The following is a 23212-nucleotide window of genomic DNA, read 5'->3' on the forward strand; positions in this document are numbered from 1 at the left end:
ACTTATACATTGATTTACACCATTTCTATAACCCATCGTCATTGATATTCATCTTTCAACCTGGTTTCATTTCTATTTCGAATTCATTGTATTGACATGGTTCATTTATCCAAGTAATTCAAATGAGACTACAACTCATAAAGGAAACAACACTTCAATTCGTCAACAATTCAAAATGAGACTACAACTCATATTATCAACACTTCAATCATCAACATCATTCAGATGTATATAAGGTTTCGGGACTTTCACCCTAGACACTCCGGCCAACTTAATTGTCAATGGAGTCCATCCCCTATCTCCTCCCAAACAATGGAGTACATCCCCTCTCTCCTCCCAAACCATGGAGTACATCCCCTATCTCCTTCCAAACCAAGATATGTATGCAATGTATTTAAACACTTTATCATATACAATGACCAAATAATGCACATTTTCAATGTGTTATTCCAACCGTCATATTCAATGACATATTCCAATTGATTAGTTTCAGTTTACCTAATCATCATGCGATTCTATAACATTCATGGCTATCCTCCACCCATAGCACAAAACAGTTATTTCTAAACAGATAAATAAATTTACCAAATAGATAAATTATTACATTTTCCACATGTGAGTGATTTATCAATCCAACTACACCATTCAATCTCATGTTTTCCCAATTCCATAATTTCCAAACCAATTTCATATTTCCCCAATGTTTCATAATTTACACAAATAATTTATATAGCTCAAATTAGGGCATCATTCTCCCTTTCTCAAAATTTGCAATCAAGGCCAAATTTCTTTCATTTTACATAATTATTCCCATTATCAAGACCTCATATACACAATGGAACCCAAACATGGAAAACCCCTCTTTCAAACATTTCAAATTTCAAACCCTAACTTCCCAAAATTTCCAAATCTCACCATTTATACAAAATGACTAGTATTTATGTTAAAACTCATAAGAAGGAGTAGTTTATCCCTACCTCATAGCTAGGAGCCCAAAGGAGAAGAAGAAGAAACTTGAAAGTGCTCAAGATCCAAGATTTTTTGGATCAAAACGTAGCCCACGCAAAGCTCTACCCTTTTAACAAAGGGACTAGGGTAGAGAACCTCTAGAACAAGTGTATTTTGTAGAGAGAAGGAGTGTGTAGAGAGAGAGAGAGAGTCAGACCTAAGGTTTGGAGTGAAAGAGGAGATAAAAAAGTGATTAAAATTACGCTGCTGCAATCTGATATATGTGAAGCTCGCTCAAGCGAAGGACTTGTCGCTCGAGCGACCAGACACAACGATGGACCTCGGTCGAGCGCAAGAAGCCTCGCTCGAGTGCAAGAAGCCTCGCTCGAGTGAAGATGCCAAATTCTGGACAGCAACCATTTGTTCCAACACCCAACCAACCTGTTTCAAACTTACCTTACATATCCCAAAACTCAAATGCAATGAATTAAAAGATAGAAATAAGATATAGACAACAATAAACAACCATGGAACCTAATTCCGGAACACAATACATGATGGGCAAAACCAAGATCGCTATACCTTGGGCCCACCATATCATATAACAACAATTCACATTTCTTGTTCATAACTCATTTCACATTCCTTGGAAACTTGTGGATTTTGACAAAATACGATATTTAGAAGATCATGTCGCACATAAATCAAAATAGATAATGAAAATATATATTTACTATACTATTACACACAGTGATTTCCAGAAATGGTTTACCGGTCCTCGAATCATGACCTGCAAACAAAATGCGCATGACACAACATATCGGAACATAGAATCACTCTTTTGATCAAATTTACTTCTCTTACTCTTTTCTTAACCAAATAAATCAATTCCTTACTTTGCTCTTTAACTAATTATTTTTGTGGGTTGTAAACTCATTAGACCTCAATGGGTCATAATCCATGTCGAGGAAAATAGCAAAAAACGAAAGGAAACTGAGTTAGGAGAGGAAATAACATGAAATGGTTAGAAAGAAAGTGAACAACCTTCACTAATTTGAACATATCTATTTGTGTATTTAGAATTTGAATGTGATACTACCAACATTGGAAACTAGACTTCCGGGGCTTGAATCAAGAATCATCTAAAACGGAGTTAGGATGAAGGAGATATGCCTTTTTGAAGTTGGGCTAAAACAGGGGTTCCGCACGTGTGGAAGTCTTCATCACTCGTGCGGCCCAAATCTGGCCGCGCGGAAAAATCGGCCACTCAAGCGCCCAAGGAGAAGAATTAACCCCCTTTTTTTCTTCATGTTCCACTTGTGTTGTGCCCGTGGCCACTTGTGTGGTCTGGGCAAAATTAGACAGTTCGAAAATGGTTCAAAGATGCAAACTTCCTAAATTCATTTCCAAGCCCAAATTCATGTAAAAACAACTCAAAAACATGATAACTAAGCATGATACAAGTGTAATCCCTCATTAAACATATCAATCTTGCATCAACAATAATTTCATGGTCTCATCATTTTACAATTTCATACATTACATAAACAAATTCAAAATACATGATCCATGACCAATCTTTCAACAAATCTTGTTTTCATGAATTATCTAGAGTTTCTTTCATACATTATTCACAAGATTGAACTCCAACCATGCAAAATCAAAACATTCAAGTTCCCATTTCTTAGTTTAGCTCAAATAAACACATAACCCAAAACCCTAACCCAAAAGGGTTTCAAATCTTCAATTCTCTATATGTTTTCAAGCAATAAATGAGTTGTATACAAGAATTCCAAGTAAATTTCCATACCTTAGCTCAAATCTAGGGTTTGCCCCTTGAATCTCCACCAAAACTCTAGCTTCTCCTCTTCTTCTCTCTCTAGCAAAGCTCTCCCCCCAAAAAATAAATGATGAACTCAAGAACTAGAGAGATATATATAATATAGGCTAATTAAAACATTACGAATCGTAATTTTACGATATTTCACCATAGGCTCTAAAAATCATGCTAATCACACATATGAAGTCGGTTTTGGTTTATCACGCCTCTAAGGCATATAATTTTCAGTTCAAAGTTCTAATTGCAACAAATTTTCCTACATTCAACAGATATAAAATCCAAAATCACATAATTCACATACTTAACTTGCAAATTCATATTAAACACGTAAACACATGTATAATTAAGCATAATACGGGTTGGGTTATCACAATTTCCATGTTTTGGTTATGATTAATTGTGCATTTTTTATCGATAGTCACAATCTTGTTGTCGCTAGATTGTTGCCATCAAATTGCCGTTGCTTTAGTAAGAGGATGAGAGAGAGTGAGAATTAGAACTCTAATTGTAAATAGAGTAATGAAAACATATGGGGAAATTATTTTCCAATGTACCTAAATATATATATATATATACATATATATGGGGAAATTAGTGATTTAACAAATCCAACTATACCATTCAATTATACGCTATTCCAATTTCATATTTCCCACATCAATTTCATTGTTTATTCAAAATAATTGTTTAACACAAATTAGGGAAAAACTTTCCCTTTTTTCCCAATATCATACCCAAAACCCAACCTCACCATTTATTTTCATATAACATCATAAGCAAGCCCTTATCTACAGATATGAAAGTTAAATATAGAAAACCCCTCTTGCAAAATTCAAACCCAAACCTTAGCTTCACCCAAATCTTCCCAAACTCCACCATTTATACAAAATGAAAAATACCTAGGTTAAAACCCATACCAAAGAGTAGAATATCCTGACCTCAAGAGTAGAAGCCCAAAGGAGATGAAGAAGAACTTCAAAAATTGCTCCAAACTCGGTTTTGTTCGGATCAAGAGGAAGCCCACGAGATACTCTAACTCTTTAACAAAGGGACTAAGGTTGAGAGGTGCTTGGATCTTGAAGTATTTTTAGAGAGAGAGAGAGAGAGAGAGAGAGCTTTAGAGAGAGAGTGTTCCGGATTAGGGTTTTGGGAAGAAATGAAATCAAAAAGTGATGTAAAAAGACCCAGCTGCGAACTGATATACGTGTTCTTCGCTTGAGCGAAGGAGTTGTCGCTCGAGCGACCAGACACAACAAGTGACCTTGCTCGAGCATAAGAAGCTTTGCTCGAGCACATAATGCAAAGCTTCAGGTCTACCATAAATGCACATGCTCACTCGAGCGCAAGAAACCTCGCTCAAGTGAAGAAGCAATTTCACAAGCCTGGCTCGAGCGAAGAACTTCACCTTCCCAGAAAAGTTGCGTCTAGGAGAGAGATCTGAGGACTCTCAATTATCGCTCAACCGCAAGAAACCTCACTCGAGCGAAGAAGCAAATTACACAAGACTCGCTCGAGCGCAAGAAGTCTCGCTCGAGTGAAGAGGCCAAAATCTGGGTAACAACAATCTAAACCATGCAACAACCAACCTGTCCCAAACACATCCAACATATTCCAAAGCTTAAATTCAAAGAGTTAAAAGAGAAAAACGAGACATAGACACAATATACAACCACGGAACCCGAGTCCGGAACGTAATAAAGATCGGGTCAAAACCAGGATCGCTATAAGTGGTGAAATTACTATTATATATTGTCCTTAAATATTATATATTGTCTTTAAATGTTATAGAGAGAATAACATGTCATTGAGTATTTTGAAAATAAAATTCAAATTAATGATAAATTTTATAAATTTTTCCGTGAATTAATAATTATTTTTTTAAAGTACAATTTATTTATATTTTCCCCTATATTATATATACTCAGGAGCGGAGGCCATGTGTGAGTTTTGATAATTATATTGAAACCCCTATATATATAGATTATATTATATATAACTTCTATAAAATTATAATAATATCCCTTCTTCAAATTATAATACTCTCTCTATTATAAATTTTCTTTCTAATTGCAATGAACCTACTAAAATAAGTCCTTCTGTTATACACCTCCAAAAGGAGTGTACCATATACTAATTATTACTTTATGGCATTGATATTATAAATTTTCGTAACAAAATTATTTTCATTCATAACTAAAATAACTACTATATAAATTATAACTAAACAACACATCTTCAATTATAAAACACACACACACACACACACGCACACACACTGTTTTTACAATAAGTCATAACTAATATCAAATTGAGTCATTACGAATCATTACTGGATGTATAATCAAAGACCTCTTCAATCATAACTAAATAACAACCACAAGAAGTTATATCCAACACTATAATGTGTCATAACTAAAGAGCACAAAGATTATAACTGTGACATACGATAGACATTTTTTTTTGTGGTGTGTTTTATAGAATTTCCCTACTAAAATATATCATTTCTATCTCAACTTATCTTCTTTTTTAATTTTTCAATCCACCTAAAATAGTTATTCCACAATATTTGTATAAAATTTAACTTCAAATCCTTTAATTTAAAATTCACATCTATCCAAATAAATTCTTAATATTTACGTTTAGTAATATCTCATTGTTGTTTATTATGAGGAAAAAATAAAATCAATATTATTATTAATTTGTGCCCCCTCTTCACTAAATTCCTAGCTCCGCCACTGTATATATTGATGTCAAATTAAACAATTACTCTCCCTTGTATCTAATGAATTTACCTAATTATTCTTATTTTCCAATAATATATACATTATTCAAAAATAAAAATATGAGTTCTTAATGCAAATCATTATTTAAACATAATAAAATAAATTTTTTAGTCTACCAGACAGCCTGATTATTTCTTATTCGTTTAACCAACAAATGACTAACAGTATTCGCCAAAGTGTTAAGCCAAAACTGTAATGCAAACTGTAATTTCTTTATTACACGAGGGATATTAGTCTAATTCCGATTTAGCACCAAATTTCCAATTAAATTTGATGTCGTATTTTGAAAATAAAAATTGACCTAGCCCGCTTCGGTCTTTACACAGGTACTCTATCTGAAACCCATCCATTGAATTGCCAAACAAATCTCTGGGGACAGAAAACAACCTCGGAGTGAAAGTAGCTGTTCCAGTCATTTCTAGGATGTTGTTTCTTGCAATATTGGCTTTACCATTTGTGTTTAGAGCTCTTAGAATACAAAGAGAGAGGCTTGCGTAGACATTGAAGTGATGACAGCAGCAGCAAATGGACCACAACTCTTCCCTTACAAGAAACTTTCAAAGGCGACTCGCAACTTCAGCAAAGACAACTTGTTGGGAATTAGAGGTTTTGGCAGTGTTTACAAATGGGTTATGTCGAAACCTCCCACCAGTATTGCTGTCAAAAAAATCAATGCCACATCAAAACAAGGTTTGCTTGCTTTTCATATCCCGTTTATTAATACGGACATCACTACATTCATTTTAATTGGACTCATACTCCACTAGGATTAATGCAGTGCTACCACTACCAAGTATTGCCAGCACTTAATATAGCCCCACCCAAAGTTCAATTCTTGAGTTGGTTAGCGTGGAAAGGAAGGATAAAATGCTCTGAATTCTTGCAAAGAATAGGAGTGTTGAGCCCAAATGCCTCGGCTGTCTGTGTGTTCTGCAGATCTGGGGTGGAGTCCGTAAACCATGTTTTTCTGCACTGCCCTATCATTTGGAAAGTGTGGGCCATGTTAGTGAATTGGTGGAATTATAAGTGGGTTATCCCTGGATCAGTGGAGGGATTACTCCTGTCGTGGCCAGGCATAAAAGTGAAGAAGAAGTTGCAAGCAGTTTGGAAGATTATACCTCTAACGGTCATGTGGTCTGTGTGGAAAAGCAGAAACGAATGTTTATTTAATAAGGCACAACCGGATTGGAAGGCATTGGTAGATCTGATAAAGGCTAGAGTCGCGTTGTGGGTTTCTACATCATTAAAGGGGTTTAATTATTCGGTGCAAGATGTTATCTTCAACTTGAGGCAAGTGTGTCACTGTGTGTAATTAAGTACTGAATTGCTTCTGGTTTTGTGGTTGGTTAGTTGGTCTGTTCTGAAGTCTATGTTGAGTTTGTCTTAAATTGGTTCAGTTGGCTATGGAGTGTACTTTCAAGGCTCATAGCCAGAGGAGTGTCCATCTGCATCTCTGCTCTTATTCAAAGCAAGGTGTCTGGTTTGTTTGTTTGGGCTGTTGCTAGGCAATGTAGCTTAAGGCAAATCTGCTCCATCTGTATGCTCCAGCAGTGGTGACTTCTGCAGTTCTGTTGCAAGCTTGCAGGTTGCTGTTTTGTTCTGGTTTGGACTGTTTTTGGACTGGTTAGCTCTCTCTGCTCTGGGCTGTTATGCATTGCTGTGGTCTGCTATGGGGGGTCTGAATTCTGGCTGGTCCTTTGACCTTGTGTGGGTTTTGGTAGAGTTTCTTAATACTGGTTCAGTGGCATGGAGATGCAAGGTTATCTGTTGCTGGTTTGTGTTAGCCCCTTGCTTTGTTGTGTGTTTCTGTTATAGTGCAGTGTAGTGCAGTGTTCTTGTTATCTGCTGCAGTTTTGCCCCTTGCTTTGTTGTTTGTTTTTTCCTTTTTCTTTTTTGTTGGTCTCTCACCAACTGGAGGTTTGAGCTTTTTAGCTCTTAGCTCCTCTTTATTGATGTTTCCCATTGTACCTTGTACGTGCTTCATCAATAAAGTTTTCTTTGCCGATCAAAAAAAAAAGTATTGCCAGCACTTGTCCTGAAAATATACCCATTTTTTTTGACCTGATGAAAGTTTATATATTGTATAACCTAAGCTCTCTATTTTTTTTCTTTTTTTTTGTTGGTTTTAGGACTTGGATTGTTGTTGTCAAGATTTGATTTATAATTAATGTATTATTTTATTGATATTAATTTGAAATAAAATTATGTATAGCATTACTCTTTTGAAAATTGTCATCATGTGTTCACGTATCAAAACCATTTTTCTGTCTAATCTAGGTGAGAAGGAATACTTGGCAGAAATCTACACTATTAGCCGTCTAAGGCACAAAAACTTACTACGACTCCAAGGTTCGTGCTATGACCATGACCAACTCCTACTAGTTTATGAACATATGCCTAATGGCAGCCTTGACTGCTTCATCGGCAAGGACAACACCTTCCTTGATTGGGCAACCAGGTACAAGGTATTACTGGGATTAGCATCAACATTAGTTTATCTACATGAAGAATGTGGCAACCCTGTTGTACATAGAGATGCGAAGCCAAACACTGTCATGTTGCATTCACAATACAATGCACATATAGGCGACTTTGGCCTTGCCAGGCTACTTCAAAACGAAGCCTCGGTCACAACCAGGATAGCAGGGACACTAGGGTATTTGGCGCCAGAGGTTAGCTTCACGGGTAGGGCTACCCCAGAGTCTAATGTTTATAGCTTTGGAATGGTGGTTTTGGAAGTGGTTTGTGGGAAGAGATCAAAAGGCATCATGGATGAGAATAGTTTAGTGGATAGCATATGGACGTTATACGAAAAGGGTGTCGATGCATTGCTCGATTGCGTGGATAGATTGCTTGAAGGGAAATTTGATGAGGAGGAAGTGAAGAGGAGTTTGGTTGTAGGGCTTGCTTGTTTGCATCCAGATTTTATGCTCCGACCTCGGATGAGAAAGGTGGTTCAGGTTTTCATGGATCCTCCCCTGAATTTGCCCGAATCGTAGCCTAATTTGGTATGCTTGTCACTTAACTCTTCTACAATAACTTCAACTACAACTGATTTAGGTTGTAGCAAAGTCGATGGTGGAGGTTCTATGGAGACTTTGCCAGATGAGACCACAGTCCAATATGGGTCGTGTCATGTATAGGAGGTTCTTGGAAAATTGATGTATAAAATGTAGCCTTTTATGCAGCAGATTGAATATGGTAGAGTGCAACTACACAGGGTGATTGAAAGTTTAATTTCAATTATCTTAAGTTTTTGCATTGTTTTTGAGTAATTGTAAAGCATGACAGTTGGTTTACTATATCTTAAGAGTATTGTTATACAAGGCAAGAAAATTAGGTCAAATATTCAAGTCCAGTGATGGGGCAATTAATTAGGATATTTAATGCAATATTGTCTCTCATATCTTCTCTAATAATTAACCAATTATATCACTTACACATCATTGGGTCTAGAAAGTGGACTTGTATATCATTTTTTATATTTTAATGGTTCATAATAGGTTTAAGTAAGAATTTACCTATAACAGAGATGTGAGATTTCATTTCATTTTATAATTTTTATTATTCTCAACAAGAAATAAACATGATTCGGGATAAAAGAAAATTTTTAAAATAAATCTACGCTTACATTTTATTGAAATAAATCCACTTATAATATACATATTGTAAATATTATATTGAAACAAATAATTTGAAATTTACAAAGGAAAATGCTAATAAAGATTTTTGTATTAAGATTTTGAATTTGAACGGAGAAAAGAAAAGAGGAGGACGAAGTGGTATGCTATTAGACTAAATTTTGATTTTATTATACTTTACATCATATAGATTGTTTGTTAGGTCTCGTGGATCTTGTACAGTAGGTCTTTGGTCCAATAAAGAGTTTGGGGACCTCTCTCAAGAGAAGGGGCTCCAATGGGGGGTTTGGATACTTTGATAATTTTTTTTTTTACGTGTTATTTTAATTTTTATGTTTATAAATAATAAAAAAAGGTGTCTATTTTTTGGAGAGAGTCATAATTGTTTTCTGATTATAGTGAAAATCACAGTGACTATTCTCTTTGATTCATTTTATTTTTTTTTGTTTACTATTTTGTGTCCCATCAATCCTGATTAGGAAAACCGATTTCCTAACATTGTCATATATATATATATATACTAGCATTAATCACGTGCTATGCACGGTATCACACAAATAATTAAAAAATAATATTAATATTATATATTATTTTAAAATTATTTTAAAATGTAGACAGAAAAGAGATTTAAAATCAAATGATTTTTAATTATTTTTATAATAATTACAATTATTATTATTTTAGTCTTGTCATCAATGGTGTGTTCTACATATTAAAAACAAAAATGTGTTATAACGTAATTAGTAAAAAATAAAGGCAAAAAATAGAATAAATTATAAAAATTATACTTACAGTAAAACATAAAAAAAAAACTATGACATTGAAATTTTGTAATTGTAGTTTATCTTATGTTAGAGTTCATCCGATAATATAGCAAATCAAATATGCCAATTAATTTTTACCCTTTTATCTTCTTTATGAAACTCAATAAAAATGGTTGACATTAAGATTAATTTACAGAATAAAATAGCAAAGCGAACAAAAGGAGTCCCTTTTCTTGGTTATTCCAAATCCCCCTTCAAATATATCAATTTTTTTTTTGATCAGCAAATCAAAAAACTTTATTGATAAGAAAGCTATACATAACATATGAATTACATCAATAAAGAGGAGGCAAGAGCACAAACATATACAAGCTCAAGCCATGAAAGTTGGCGAGGAACCAACAGAAAGAAAAAGAAAAAGAAAACAGCAAAAACATGACAGACCCAAACAAACCCCATAGCAGCAGCCAGCAACAAACCTTTCCCCAAACCAGCAGCAGACCTTAGATGCATTCCTTTACCTTGATGGTCTCACAAAGCTCTGATCCACACACTACAAGAATTAACACTTTTGGCAACAAAAAAATTGGTCGCTAAAAGTCAATTTTTGGTCGGCAAAAGTTATCTGCGACCAAATTTTTTGGTCGCTACTTTGGTCGCCAATTGAGGGTCGGCAAAAGTAATTCGCGACCAAAATTTTCGTTGGTCGGCAAAAGTTGGATTTGCCGACTAAATTTTTGGTCGCTAAATATTTAATTACCGCGACTAATTCATTTTGTCGCTAAAACACTTTGGTCGCAAAAAGTCACCTTTTGCCGACCAAATTTCTTAGTCGCCAATTGACACATTTCGCGACCAAAAAGTTTGGTCGCCAATTGTGACATTTCGCGACCAAATTTTTTGGTCGCCAATTGTGACATTCTGCGACCAAAATTGGCTTGGTCGCCAATTGTTACTTTTCGCGACCAAAACTGTTGGTCGGCAAAAGTGAGTTTCCACGACCAACAAAATTTTTGGTTGGCAATAGATGTATTTTTTGCGACCAAAACTCTTGGTCGGCAATTGTCATTTTTTGCGAAAAAAAATAATTTATTTGTCGCGACTAATAAATTGGTCGCCAAAGCAGGAAAACAATACACCTGTAATTCCTAATAATTCATTCAATCCATAATAAACCTATAATTTTAAAGCATCATTCAAATTAACGGATGCTGTAGGGGCTCAATACTCCAGAACTATTTTATCTTAATATATTGTTATGCTTTGTTTACCAAAAAAGAAAACAAGGTGTGCAAAACCTCTCTAATAAATAATATCAAAATTTTCTTTTATTTCTTTCTCAAGCTATGTAAGGGCACAAGTTCATAGCATATTCATCGTCATGTGATGAATGTGTCAGGAAAGAAAAAATTATACAAAAATAAAATATATTTTTACAAAATTTTCTCATAAACTAATGTAAATCAAATAATAAATTTTAAAATTTTAACATAAAGCCAAGCTCTTCATATCTCATGTCAATCCTCATAATCATAATCCACACCATAGGCTCCACAGCTTTCAACACCTTCACCGTAATCAGTCTTGTGGTCAAATTCATTATCATACTTTCTTATTTCAGACTCAATCTGTCGGTGCTAAACTTCTTGTTAAACTTTGTATCGCATTTTGCAATTATGCCTTCCGTGTTGGCATTCTCGGCACCTTGGCTCTGTAAAGACATTGAAATGGATGTATAGAAATACATTAGCCAACTCTCAGTGTAGCTTTGTCTCATAGCAAGTAATAAATTTCAGATTAATGAAACAAAAATAACAGTAAAATAACATGGCATCATATTGTAACTTGATTTGTTAGATTTGAAATTGAGAATTCATGTAAATATGATGAATAATCCCACCAAATGATTATTTCAATCCTTCCATCTAACTTGAGCCAAACACACGCGGCTTATCATCATACAATTACCTGTTTTAGAAAATGACAATGAAGACTGTATTTTCCTCCACGTCTCGTTTTCATTTATAAAAAGGGCTGCAACCTTCATTGGCAAGAAGAACTGAAGTTTCCTTTGTTAAGTGCGCCATTGAATTACCATAGGACAACGTTGGTTGGAGTCATTGCAATGGAGCTGAAGTCTTGTAAATTTCAGTGGGAAAGTAAGTTTATATTCAAGTGACCATTAACTTGAGGTCGAGACCATTTGTGTTGTGGGGATTGGTATTTGTCAATTTGTTCTACCCTTCCAATTCTTATTTTTGATTTGTTTCCATCACTAACCAAACCAAACTGGCCCAATACACATCGGTTGGATTTGGTTATTTAGTTTTCCCATTAACTATGGTGCATATGGCCACAAAATGGATAGGCTTGGCTCACATCTCATAATCAAACCATAAAGCACTTCCGAGAGTACAAAGAATGCGGCATTGATGACATACTAGGAGATTTATCTCTGCAGCTAATAGGGTATTCCATGAGCTTTCAGCATTTCACATGCTATGTAGTGTATGAACTACCGACATTTTTCTACTATATAAGTTCAGAACTCTGAATTAATGTTTTCTCTCTCCCCCCTATGGTTATTTAGATTTTTTATTCAAATCATTTCAGTGCAAAAAGTGGTGCTAATAGAAGAGACAAAGTGAACGGATGTGAGGATCCTCTGAGGTGCAAACTAGAACAGTTTTACGGCAAAATGAGGGTTAAATATTCCTACCAGAAAATGAAGCAGGACAGCGTGTCTCAATCTCCTGAGTTTTACATGTTTCAATTGAATGGCACTCTTTGAGATTAGACAAATGCATGTATTCAATATCTAACTTGGCAACATATTCAACAATACAACAAAGGGCTTTACATGTGTTTATTTGTGTAATCAGTACATTCAAAGGACTCCACATCTAAACTAGTGCTCGTTCTTCTATGATTTTACTTACAGAAAGACTATAGCAGTCAAAAGGCCGTGAGTACAATAAAACAAATGTTATTGGTTTTGTTGTCAAATCAATTTCATCTCATTAGCTACATATCATGGGTATTTACAGCATCATGATCATGCCTATTAACCAACTTTTGCTCCAAATTACCTACACTTGAAGAGGGTAATATCTGAAAGAAAGGAACAAAGAAAAGGCAGCATTACCGTTTCATGTTTACTATTCATTTGTTCCCAAATAATCTTTTTGTAATGCATCTCTTCCTTACTGTGCAGATATTTGTCAACCTGTAAAAAATTTGACATTGTTTCGAAGTTATAAATTCACTGATCTGATAAGTCAATCAGGTAACATTTACCAATTAAGTCAAGAACACAACTTGCTTTAAAACTTGCAGCATACCTCAACATCATCGATATCAGAAAGGCTTTCTGACTCGTCAATTGCTGCCATTCTACTCAGATGCTCATATCTATGCAGCTGACCAGATACCTTGTTACCATCTTGGCATCCATCAGAAGCTCCTGAAACATCAGAATGTTACTTTGACTTAAGCTTTCAAGTTTAATCCCTAAAATAATGCATGACAGGAATTTCATGAGAACAATTCACTACAAGTTGGGTCTTGAATGACGAATGACCAGATACCTTGTTAATGCATCTAATTTTACTGGGGTGCAGTTCTATAATAAAGTTTTTCTCAATTTGATGATTCCAACTTTTTTTTTTTCACTAAAAGTTAGTGATGATTCCAATTTATGCCAACCTCTTTCAGGAGGCATTTGCTCATCACATAAAAAGAGCCAATTGGATAATCTAGTAACTATTAAATGCCCAATAAAAATTAAAATAATTTAAACATTACTTGTATTCCGTCAAGCAGTTCCTGAAGTGATTCATTTAGTGCCGCTAGCTCTGCAGAATTTTTACCTACAAAATTTGATAACCAGGGATGAACATACTTTAACAGGGCTGAACATAATGAGGACTATTTAGAAAAGAATTACCAGTTTTGCTGTCATTTTCATCAATATCCAAGATACCCAGATCATCATCATTAGTGTCATCATCATTCAATCCAGTTTTGTTGCCACTGGCAACACCTCCAGGTGGTACAAGTGCAGAAACCTCAAAGCACATGAAATGTGCAAAGAAAGAACTCTTCAGTTTAAGCAATAAGAACTCAAGTTTAAACACTAAAAAGAAAAAGAAATATTAGTTGTGTTTCCAAAAATTGGTAGAAAAATCGAAACCTCATCTACAAGGAGTGGAATAAAAATGGTAAGCATTTTGGTGTACACCTCTGAAACTGTAGAAGTGTCTGCATTGTTTGCACTTAGGCTGGCTCCTGTGGAAGCTTCAGGCCACATGGTTGGATTTCTTGATGCTTTGGTACTAGCTTGAAGCTCATTCACAAATTCACGAGCCTGTAGACAATTAAGACAATTCTCAAAACACCATATTTTCAAACTTGTCAAATTCCTTATTGGTTATAAACAATATAATCACTATCAGAAATTTTCCAGGACTTAAATAATCAGACAATGCATTACTTACATAAAAAACATACTCCTACAAATACAACTTTACTCTCACCAAGTCGTAAATAGCAACACGACACCATAGGGCAAGCTGTGTTATATGGACTTTTTACTTCCCTCAGTGTACTCCATCAAATATGACAAGGGTAAGGGTGTGTACGACACTAGTACCCTATTTAGACATTTTATATAAAGTTCGAATAAAAAGACACTCACATTTGTCAGTAATGAAACAATTCTAGCTTCTCACACAAATGAGATATGCATTCCATATTTTTCTTAGATCTTATTTAATTTGAAATATATTTCTTAAAAATTTACAACATCCTATCTAAGAATATTATACAATATGAATTATAAATGAGTGTTTAAGACTTGCCCCCATACCCATACCCAACTTTTGGATGCATATTCCAATGCTCCACAATTTAGGTTTAGAAAAGAATTGATGCTTGAACACGCACTCGCACCTAATACTCAAACTCAAGTCCATGTACAATAAAGGGCAAAGTTGAACAACCTAACATCAGTTACATGATATGAAGTTGGTATAGTGCATAATCAGGAGAAGTTCAGATACAACAATAACATAATGGCAGTATAAAGCTAAGGTTTGACAATCCATATCTTGGATTACAAGATAGTGACAGAGATCCTTAAAAGAGGTCAATAAAAAAAGGAAGACAGATGAAGATACAATTCTGCAAATTATTGGCACATGGTCTTGATGTTTTTAAGAGAGAAAAAATGAAACACTGGATATTGAGGGAACAAAAGTGGGAAATTTTAAACTCCACCATTTCCGCTTCACAAATTAAATAGAATTTCAATATAGAATGCCATATGTATTAGTAAAACCAAAAGCATGGCATGGTGGAACCATACTCATCTTGAATTGTATGAGTAAATGGTTGAAAGGCTTATGGACTCACTCAGTCTATGAAATATATTAAAAATTTTAGATGTACATTTATAAACCATTTGATGCATGTGCACATAGTGGGAAAAAAAAAAAGAAGTGAGGGTGGGGAGGGGGGACACAATATAGAGGCCAAAAGGCAGAAGAAAACCTACAGAATCAGCCTTAAATAGTTGCTTGTGTGTGTGTGTGTGTGTGTGTGTGTGTGTGTGTGTGTGAGAGAGAGAGAGAGAGAGAGAGAGAACACCAAGTATCAGCCCACTTAACCAACCAAACTTGATAAACCTATTCTCAGTTCAATTCCTAGATCTAGTTTCACCATGCAGCTGCTAGTGATGTTGCATCCTGACTTAAGAGACTCTATACAAAGCACCTTTCATGATTTGATAGGTTATCTTTTTGATGCATCTTATATTTAAGAGTGACAACTATCCAGTCTATTTAGTAGAGCTTGAAGGTAAATACTGTGGTTCCTATCTTACCAAAAGCATGAGAACAGATAGAACATTAGCTAGATTAAACTTAGCAAACAGTCAGGGAAGTTTTAAATTTCTCAAAATGTCTACAGACGGTTGAACTAATAGTTTAAAGAATATAGAAAGGTATCACCAAACAGATGTCGATGCCCGAGAGAGTCTGAAGATACACAATAGTTGTTTTCTTCAGGTCAAGGCACACCACCAGTGAACCAACATTAAAGTTTAAAAATTTACAATAAATAATGGAATGCGTTAATACAAGTAATAACTCTAATTGAAGATAGAATATGTAACTTGGAACATGAGACATAACAATAGAGTAACTGTAAGAAAATGTAATAGAGGTTTATTTGCCTAGACCTCATGACGTAGAAGCAAATTATGGGAGGTACAATAAGCTTTTCTCAATGGACCCAAGCAGTTCTTGTCAAGACTTTACATATGCAAAGGAAACATGGGCATTCAGAGAAATAGAATAAATAAGAAGATGAACGACTAAAGATACATATTGATAATTGGGCAACTCCTATGTAATTTAACCTTCAAGTGTTGCAAAAGGTGAGCATATTTTTTTTTTTGCAAAAGGCGAGCATATGTCCTGCATTTATACCGAAGATCAGCGTGATCAGGCCTCTTCAATTGTCCCCTCTGTTTAATCCAACAAGCAAAGCTCAGGGCTCGGATTCATGTTATACATATTGACAATTTCCTAGAATAAAGCAACATCCCTTGAACATACCTGAGAGAAGTAACTTTTGTCATTTATCATAAAATCCACCAAACTAGCAAAGTAGTTTTTCAAGAACTCGGACGCTCTCCGAACAAAAGTAGTTTTTAATTTTTCAAGTTTTGCCCTCTTCTCTTTAACCTGTGAGAGTTTGATGTGCCACCTTTAGAAAGAGAAGATATCTCAAAATTGTCATCCACAATAGGGAAAATTGTAATCCAATTCAGGGGCAAGAACAAACTTTCATTATCAGTTAAGAAAAACTCAATAACAAATTGGTCTTCTTGAGTTCACATCACTAACTGATCCTGATCCTCAATGCTTATAAATATATATATATATATATATATATATATATATTAAATTAAAAATTAAAAAAAAAAAGAAAGAAAAAAGAAAAGGAGTCCCTGATCCACAATAGAGAAAAGAATAGAAAGGCATGTGACTGCACATATGGGTTGGCTCCAGAATCCATTTACTGGAACAGGTAGTTCAGCAGCCCGCAGTTATAATAATCAGGTAGTCAATGTACTGGTTCAGTTAGCAATTTAGATAAACTAAATACAAACAAATAATCTTCTTTATATGGACCAGTCAGCTGGAGTTGAGCTTGAACACAACTGGACAAACTTCAGAGTTCCAAAACAGGACCTAGAATAGGAATATCAATGTAAAATGTAAAGTTGACACACATTCATAGTGCAACGAACAATCACTAATTCATGTGAAAGGTTGACAATCACTAATTCATGTAAAGTTAACACACATGAAAGGTTCGATCAATTCAATATGAAAACTAGTTTTTCATGAAAGGTTGACAATATGAAGACTAATTCATGTGAAAGGTTGACAATATGAATTGATCCAAAGTCTTCAATTGATCCATAGTTTTCTTTCAGACATCCAATCTTCAACATTGAATTAGTCTTCAACATTGAATTAGATGTATACATTTCAATCTTAAAAATTATAAGAAAATGCAAATGGTAGGAAAACAACTACGTTGCAAAGTCCCATTATTTGATTTCACACACACACAAAACACACACAAAACACACACACACACACACACACACAGAAAATTACGACAAAAACAATGAAAAAAAAACCATAAAGGCTCTAAGCTTCTTGTTTAATCTGAACTAGAGAAAATGGGGCAAAAAACAGAAACGAAGCATATCCTCTTACTCAAACTAGGTTCAACCAATCCCATGTAGATTTCAAAAGCGTTACTTGTAACTGTGTTTCCAAGCATATCCTCTTACTTAAGCATACACTTAATACTGACTGGGAAAGTTGACATCATTCATGTTAACAGTTCATTTTCATCAGTTTCTACCTACTCACCTGATCCCTTCTAGGTCTTTGTAACAAGTTTCTAGTTCAACCGATCAATATGGACAGAAACATAGCCAACATGTTTTAGTTTAAGAAAATGTTTGAGCCCTAAGATAATTAACCACTAAGGAAGAACATACAGGCCAAATAAGAGTATTATACCTTCAAAGATAGCAGAAGAGTAATTGTTTCCAAGCTGTGCTGGCCCCGATCAACATAGTCTCCTAAGAAGAGATAATCGATATATCTGATAGTCATACATGAAATTAGCATCATGATAAAAGGGTGGGAAAAAAATTGCTAGTAATTGCATAATCTCACCAAATATCAAACATAAAACAGAGTATCAGAGTAAAACCCACCTAATATCAAACACAAAACAGAGTATCAGAGTAAAATCCAGCTAAATACTGTTCATGAGGAGTTCAAAATCAAACATAATAATCTTCTTAACACTGCAACTTGATCAAAGAAGTAACCCAAATAGATATTTGTACTGTGATAGTAGAGTCAAATAAACCCTAAAAGGGATAAACATAAAGTTCAGAGGCGAAGAATGGGAAGTCAATAAAGTTGAAGAGTAGTGTGATACTTCAATGTAAAGGAATTCTCGGGTAGAAAACGATTTCTAAGATTTCTGAGATCGAAAATAAAACCCTAAATCCTGAAGTTACCAAAACCCTAGATCTGTAAATAACCTTTCTGTGAATGTTACCAGATATAAATGGACTCATTTCAAGATAAATGAGTAAAAGTAATTTATGGTCAACTTTACATAAATAATGTCAAAAGGCCAACATAGCCATCAATTCCAATAAAAAGGAACCCAATTCATAACTCACTTTGTCCTTGTCCACTTTTGATAAGCTCAGCTCCTCTTGAAAGGATTTATTCAACTTCAGTTCCTCTAGGAATGGAAAAGAGATCAGGTGAGAAATTTAAGATGACAAAATGTGATATTACAATTGGACATTGAAAGAGTAGGGAAGAACCTTGTAATTTTAGCTGAATATTTGCTAACTTGTCACGTTCTTTCTCAAGTTCTAAGCCCAAGTTATTTATTTCCGACTCATGAGCTACCTGAATCGCTGCCAGAGACATGTTTTTCTCTTCTAACAAATATGCAAGCTCCTAGAAAGCATTCATATATGTGTTGTCAACTTCAATCATTACGGACAAAGAACAAAAATGAAACACGCTAACTAATCGACTTCAAGAGAGGAAACATGAAAAAAAGAAAAAAAGAAAAAAAAAAAAACAGAAGTTGCCTCATAAACACAGTGAAGTGATAACTTCTCAGGGAATGTGCTAATCCCAAAATTAAATTTTAATAAAAAATATTTAATCCATACAAAGGTTCCTAAAACTAAGAAATTTTAGCAAGCTAGCCAAAAATCAATTTGGAAATTGTAACATCAGGATCCAATCTAAGACACAAAATAGGTGATACATATTCATTAACTATATCTCACTCAAACTATGATATATAATTGTCAGAACAAAACAGAACAAAAGGTACCATTACCTTTTCATTGCCCTGAATACCAGATTGTTTTGATTCTATCTTAGTGTGAAATGTGAATGATTTCAGGCTGCATAGTTTGTGCAATCCCATTGCTTAGTCCATCCTGTGTTGTAGACAATTCCATTGTGTGTTTGATCACCAATAGAATGAAATTTTACAAGAGCTTTATGCTGCCAATTGGGCGACTGATCACTACTCCCTTGGACAAATTCCAGATAAGATCAGCCAATGATGCCCAATTCAAAGATGAATATTTATATTAGTGAAAATTTTATGATAAGGCTCATCCTAAAAACTTTAAATGTTTATTAATTTGGTGTCTGAAACTTAGAATGTGGCATTAGAACAACATAAACGTACTGCAGTCATCTAATTACCATTGCTGTGTAGATTTTATTCTGGATGTATAATTAGTTGTTTCTCTTACATGGGTTGCTACTGCAGGGAGTAAGTGTTGGTACCATCAAAACGAAGGCCAATGTCTGCTGTGTTCAGTTTCCTGTTGATTCTAGTCGTTACCTTGCATTTGGTTCAGCGGATCATAGAATTTATTACTATGATCTCCGTAACACAAAAATGCCACTGTGTACAATGATTGGACACAACAAAACTGTGAGCTACGTGAAGTTCATAGATTCAACAAATCTTGTTTCTGCATCGACAGACAACACACTGATGCTTTGGGATTTGTCAATGGCCTCATCCCGGGTTCTTGACAGTCCTCTTCACTCATTCACCGGCCACACAAATGTGAAGGTATATATCTATAAATACATACATGTATGTGCACATATATAAATTATCATGGCATGGGTTGAGAGTGCTGCTATATTTTGTTCTGTTCTTATTATCATTGCCTGAACAATTAATGTGCTTATATAAGCGATTTGAAGCAATCAAGCTTATTAGTACAAAATTACTAGCAATAAGTGGTAAGCATTTTTTTTTCTTCTCTTTTTTGAAGTAATGGGAAGGGCTTCCAATAGTTGTTGGCTCTCTCAATTTGTTGGAATTTTTTTTCCTTTCTAGTTCTTCACATGCAACTTGAGGTATTTTATATATGTTGTACTTTTTATTCATAGAATTAATGTATCAATTTCTTGAGAGGTTGCACATGGGATTGGTGTATTTTGGTATTTTGTTCATACCATTTGTTGATTCTTTAATTTCTTAACTTATCTTGCACCATGGATGTGCACACAAATATTCGAGGAGAAAAAAAGGAAGAACAGCACATTTCAATAATTCTAAGATGGAAGTTAGAATTTCATAGTAACCATAATTGGCTCTTGTATATTTTTTCTGGCAACTTTCCTGGTTTTCACAGACTTGGTCCAATAAAGAAGAAAAAGGTGATTAGTGAATTTGGATGAAGATGCCACACACAGTCACATCTGTAGTGAAGATGGACAACTTACGTATCCAGTATTCCTTAGGACAAGAAATTTTTTAACCACTACACATTGACATTTGTGTAAAATTTATGACCTAAATTATTTGTCTTAGTTTTGAATAGAGTGTAATCTTTATTTATCAAAAAAATTATGAGCTAAATCTTATCTATCAGAAAAATTCGTGTGGTATATCTCAGAGTTGGAAACAGGAAAGGTAAGGAAATGCCACATTCTAAGTTTCAGACACATTAGAACAACATACCAATAACAGAACCCTAACAGCAACCTAAATTCCACATGAAAAACTTCAAAATCAAAAATCCAAGTGCTCTGTAGTCAAAGTCCCTAGTTTATTTCTATTGAATTGGATCGGATAGGATAATCAATAACCAGAATTTTTAAAAAATAAAATAAAATAAAATAGAACTTGCCATCTTCATTGACCCTAAAGTAAAGATATGCCTGCATTGTATAGATAAACATCCAAACATCAATAATTGCAAAGCATCCCTCAAAGTATCAGGAAAACCCCAAGATCCAACAAAGAAAAATCTGAAATAACCCTAATCAATAATAGTAATTCGCAGACAAAGATTTAAGAATTATAATTCGAAAATAAAACCCCAAATCCTGAAGTTACCAAAACCCTAGATCTGTAAATTACCTTTCTCAAATTCAACAAGCAATCAAGGGCCACATTAAAAAATCTAAAACAGCATATATATCCATTACACAAAAACACTAAAAACCCTAAATCAATACACCCAACCCAAGATTTCAAAACCAAGAACGGCCATTAAAATTACAAAAAAAAAAAAATCACAAATCTGTATATACCTGCTTGTACTTCTTTTGCCTCTTCCCATCCGCAGTCTCGATCACAAACTCCGTCGAAAATATATTCGTAAGCTCTGCTCCGTACCCGTTCCTCCCACCGGTCGTCTTCTTCGTCAAGTCGTCGTAATTACTACTCGTCAGGAGGTGCCCGAAGATCATCTCGGGCACATAAACCCCTTCCTCCTGATGAATCTCCACTGGAACACCATCCCCATTGTTGTAAACACTAATACAGTTCTGTTCCACATCGATCGTCACCTTGACGGATATAAGTTGAAAAAAAATACCCAGATGAATCAGAAATGGCGAAGACGGACGGCGGCGCAGACGGACGGCAAGGTCGATTGGTGCAACTGAGCTTTGATCGAATTCGTCTGAGGTGTGTGAAAGAGGCGCGTATTTAGGATTTATGTGTTTGAATTAGTAAATTATCCCCTACCAATTTTTTTGGTCGGCTGATGTCTGTATGGGAATTTTGATACCAAAACGACGTCGTTTTGGTATCAGCGACCAATATAATTTGGTCGCTGAAAGATCATTCAGCTCCCGCCCAGATTTTATTCTCCCGCCCAGATTTTTGGCGACAAAAATTGTAATTTGGTCGCCAAAAATTACTTATTTGCAACAAAAAAAATTTGGTCGGTAATAGAAAAAAATTTTAGCTACGAAATTTTAATTTGGTTGGCAAATATTATTTTTTTGCGACCAAAATTTTTTTAGTCGGCAAAAGTGGTCGGCAAATGTGTAAATTCTTGTAGTGACAAGGCAGTAGAAAAAAAAATCATTCCAAAACATCATTCCAACAAAACATATAACAACAGCATCATGCAAGTCAACCATTAAAAATCAAAATTAAAGTTCAAACTTAAGCTACGCCCATCTAAGGCCTACCTGAAAACCATTATTTTGGTCTGGCTCCACTAGTAAGCTCTTGTTTGGGATGAGCTAACTTAGCTTGACTTTTTGTCCATTTTAACCTGATTAAAAAAGTTGTGTTTGGGATAAATTTTGCCTTTTTGTAGTTGATTTAATAGTTGTACGAGAAAAAGTGAAATGATTATGGTTTAGATGTGATATTTTATCTTATTAACTAAATTAACATGTTTTGTTTTTATTGATTAATTTAACCAAAATAGCTCATGCCAAAGTCTAAGACCAATATTTTGTTGATTTTAAAATTAATATGTATATATATAAATTTAACTTTCATATTAAAAATATTAATCACACCAATACTCATTCAACTATTTAGGAATATTAACTCATTCCTTCAGATAATTTTTCTTGGTCTAGACCCACTAAAACAATTCTCATTATTTGAATTATATGCCACTATTAAAATTAACCTATTAAATAAATAAATAAAACATATTTATATATAAAATAATGTAAATGAACACCCACAAACTTTAGCTTAACTATTTTAGTGTTTAAGAACTAATCTATTGATAAAAACTCGAATTTAGACTTGATTCTTTTTTTGACCTAATTTTTTAGACTGTACAGGTTATTTGGCTACAGTTAATATTGACAGTGA

General features: G+C 34.4%; 1 protein-coding gene and 1 pseudogene across 11 annotated transcripts; one reads left to right on the plus strand and one right to left on the minus strand.

Annotated features, from left to right (window-relative positions):
- The first annotated feature begins 6080 nt into the window (after positions 1-6080).
- LOC114262160 (L-type lectin-domain containing receptor kinase IX.1 pseudogene) lies at positions 6081-8733 on the plus strand (annotated as a pseudogene).
- A 2553-nt stretch (positions 8734-11286) lies between these two features.
- LOC114289274 (exocyst complex component SEC3A) lies at positions 11287-22228 on the minus strand. Of its 11 annotated transcripts, none has more exons than XM_082891403.1 (12): positions 21676-22228; positions 18912-19050; positions 18762-18826; positions 18241-18281; positions 18082-18166; positions 16594-16722; positions 16395-16502; positions 13923-14342; positions 13781-13845; positions 13318-13439; positions 13122-13202; positions 11287-11687 (listed from the first exon to the last, which is right to left on the minus strand). In XM_082891403.1, coding segments are annotated over exons 1-5 (405 nt in total). In that variant the 5' UTR covers positions 21835-22228; the 3' UTR covers positions 11287-11687; positions 13122-13202; positions 13318-13439; positions 13781-13845; positions 13923-14342; positions 16395-16502; positions 16594-16722; positions 18082-18165. The 11 variants fall into 11 exon arrangements, with proteins under 11 accessions (XP_082747529.1, XP_082747528.1, XP_082747534.1 ...); XM_082891402.1 differs by having other exon boundaries at positions 16594-16744; XM_082891408.1 differs by lacking the exon at positions 18241-18281.
- Between the last annotated feature and the right edge of the window lie 984 nt (positions 22229-23212).

Source organism: Camellia sinensis, chromosome 10, assembly GCF_055761805.1.
Source record: "Camellia sinensis isolate YWXY chromosome 10, ASM5576180v1, whole genome shotgun sequence".
NCBI classification, from domain to species: Eukaryota; Viridiplantae; Streptophyta; class Magnoliopsida; order Ericales; family Theaceae; genus Camellia; species Camellia sinensis.

Excerpts from the sequence above, each read along its gene's own strand:
- LOC114289274 (XM_082891401.1), bottom strand. The coding sequence starts at position 21,704 with ATGGGAAGAGGCAAAAGAAGTACAAGCAG. Across the intron at positions 16,723-18,081 it reads CTCTTCTGCTATCTTTGAAG|GTTAAAGAGAAGAGGGCAAA; the intron begins GTATAATACTCT and ends AAACTCTCACAG. Across the intron at positions 16,503-16,593 it reads ACAAAAGTTACTTCTCTCAG|AGGGGACAATTGAAGAGGCC; the intron begins GTATGTTCAAGG and ends TGGATTAAACAG.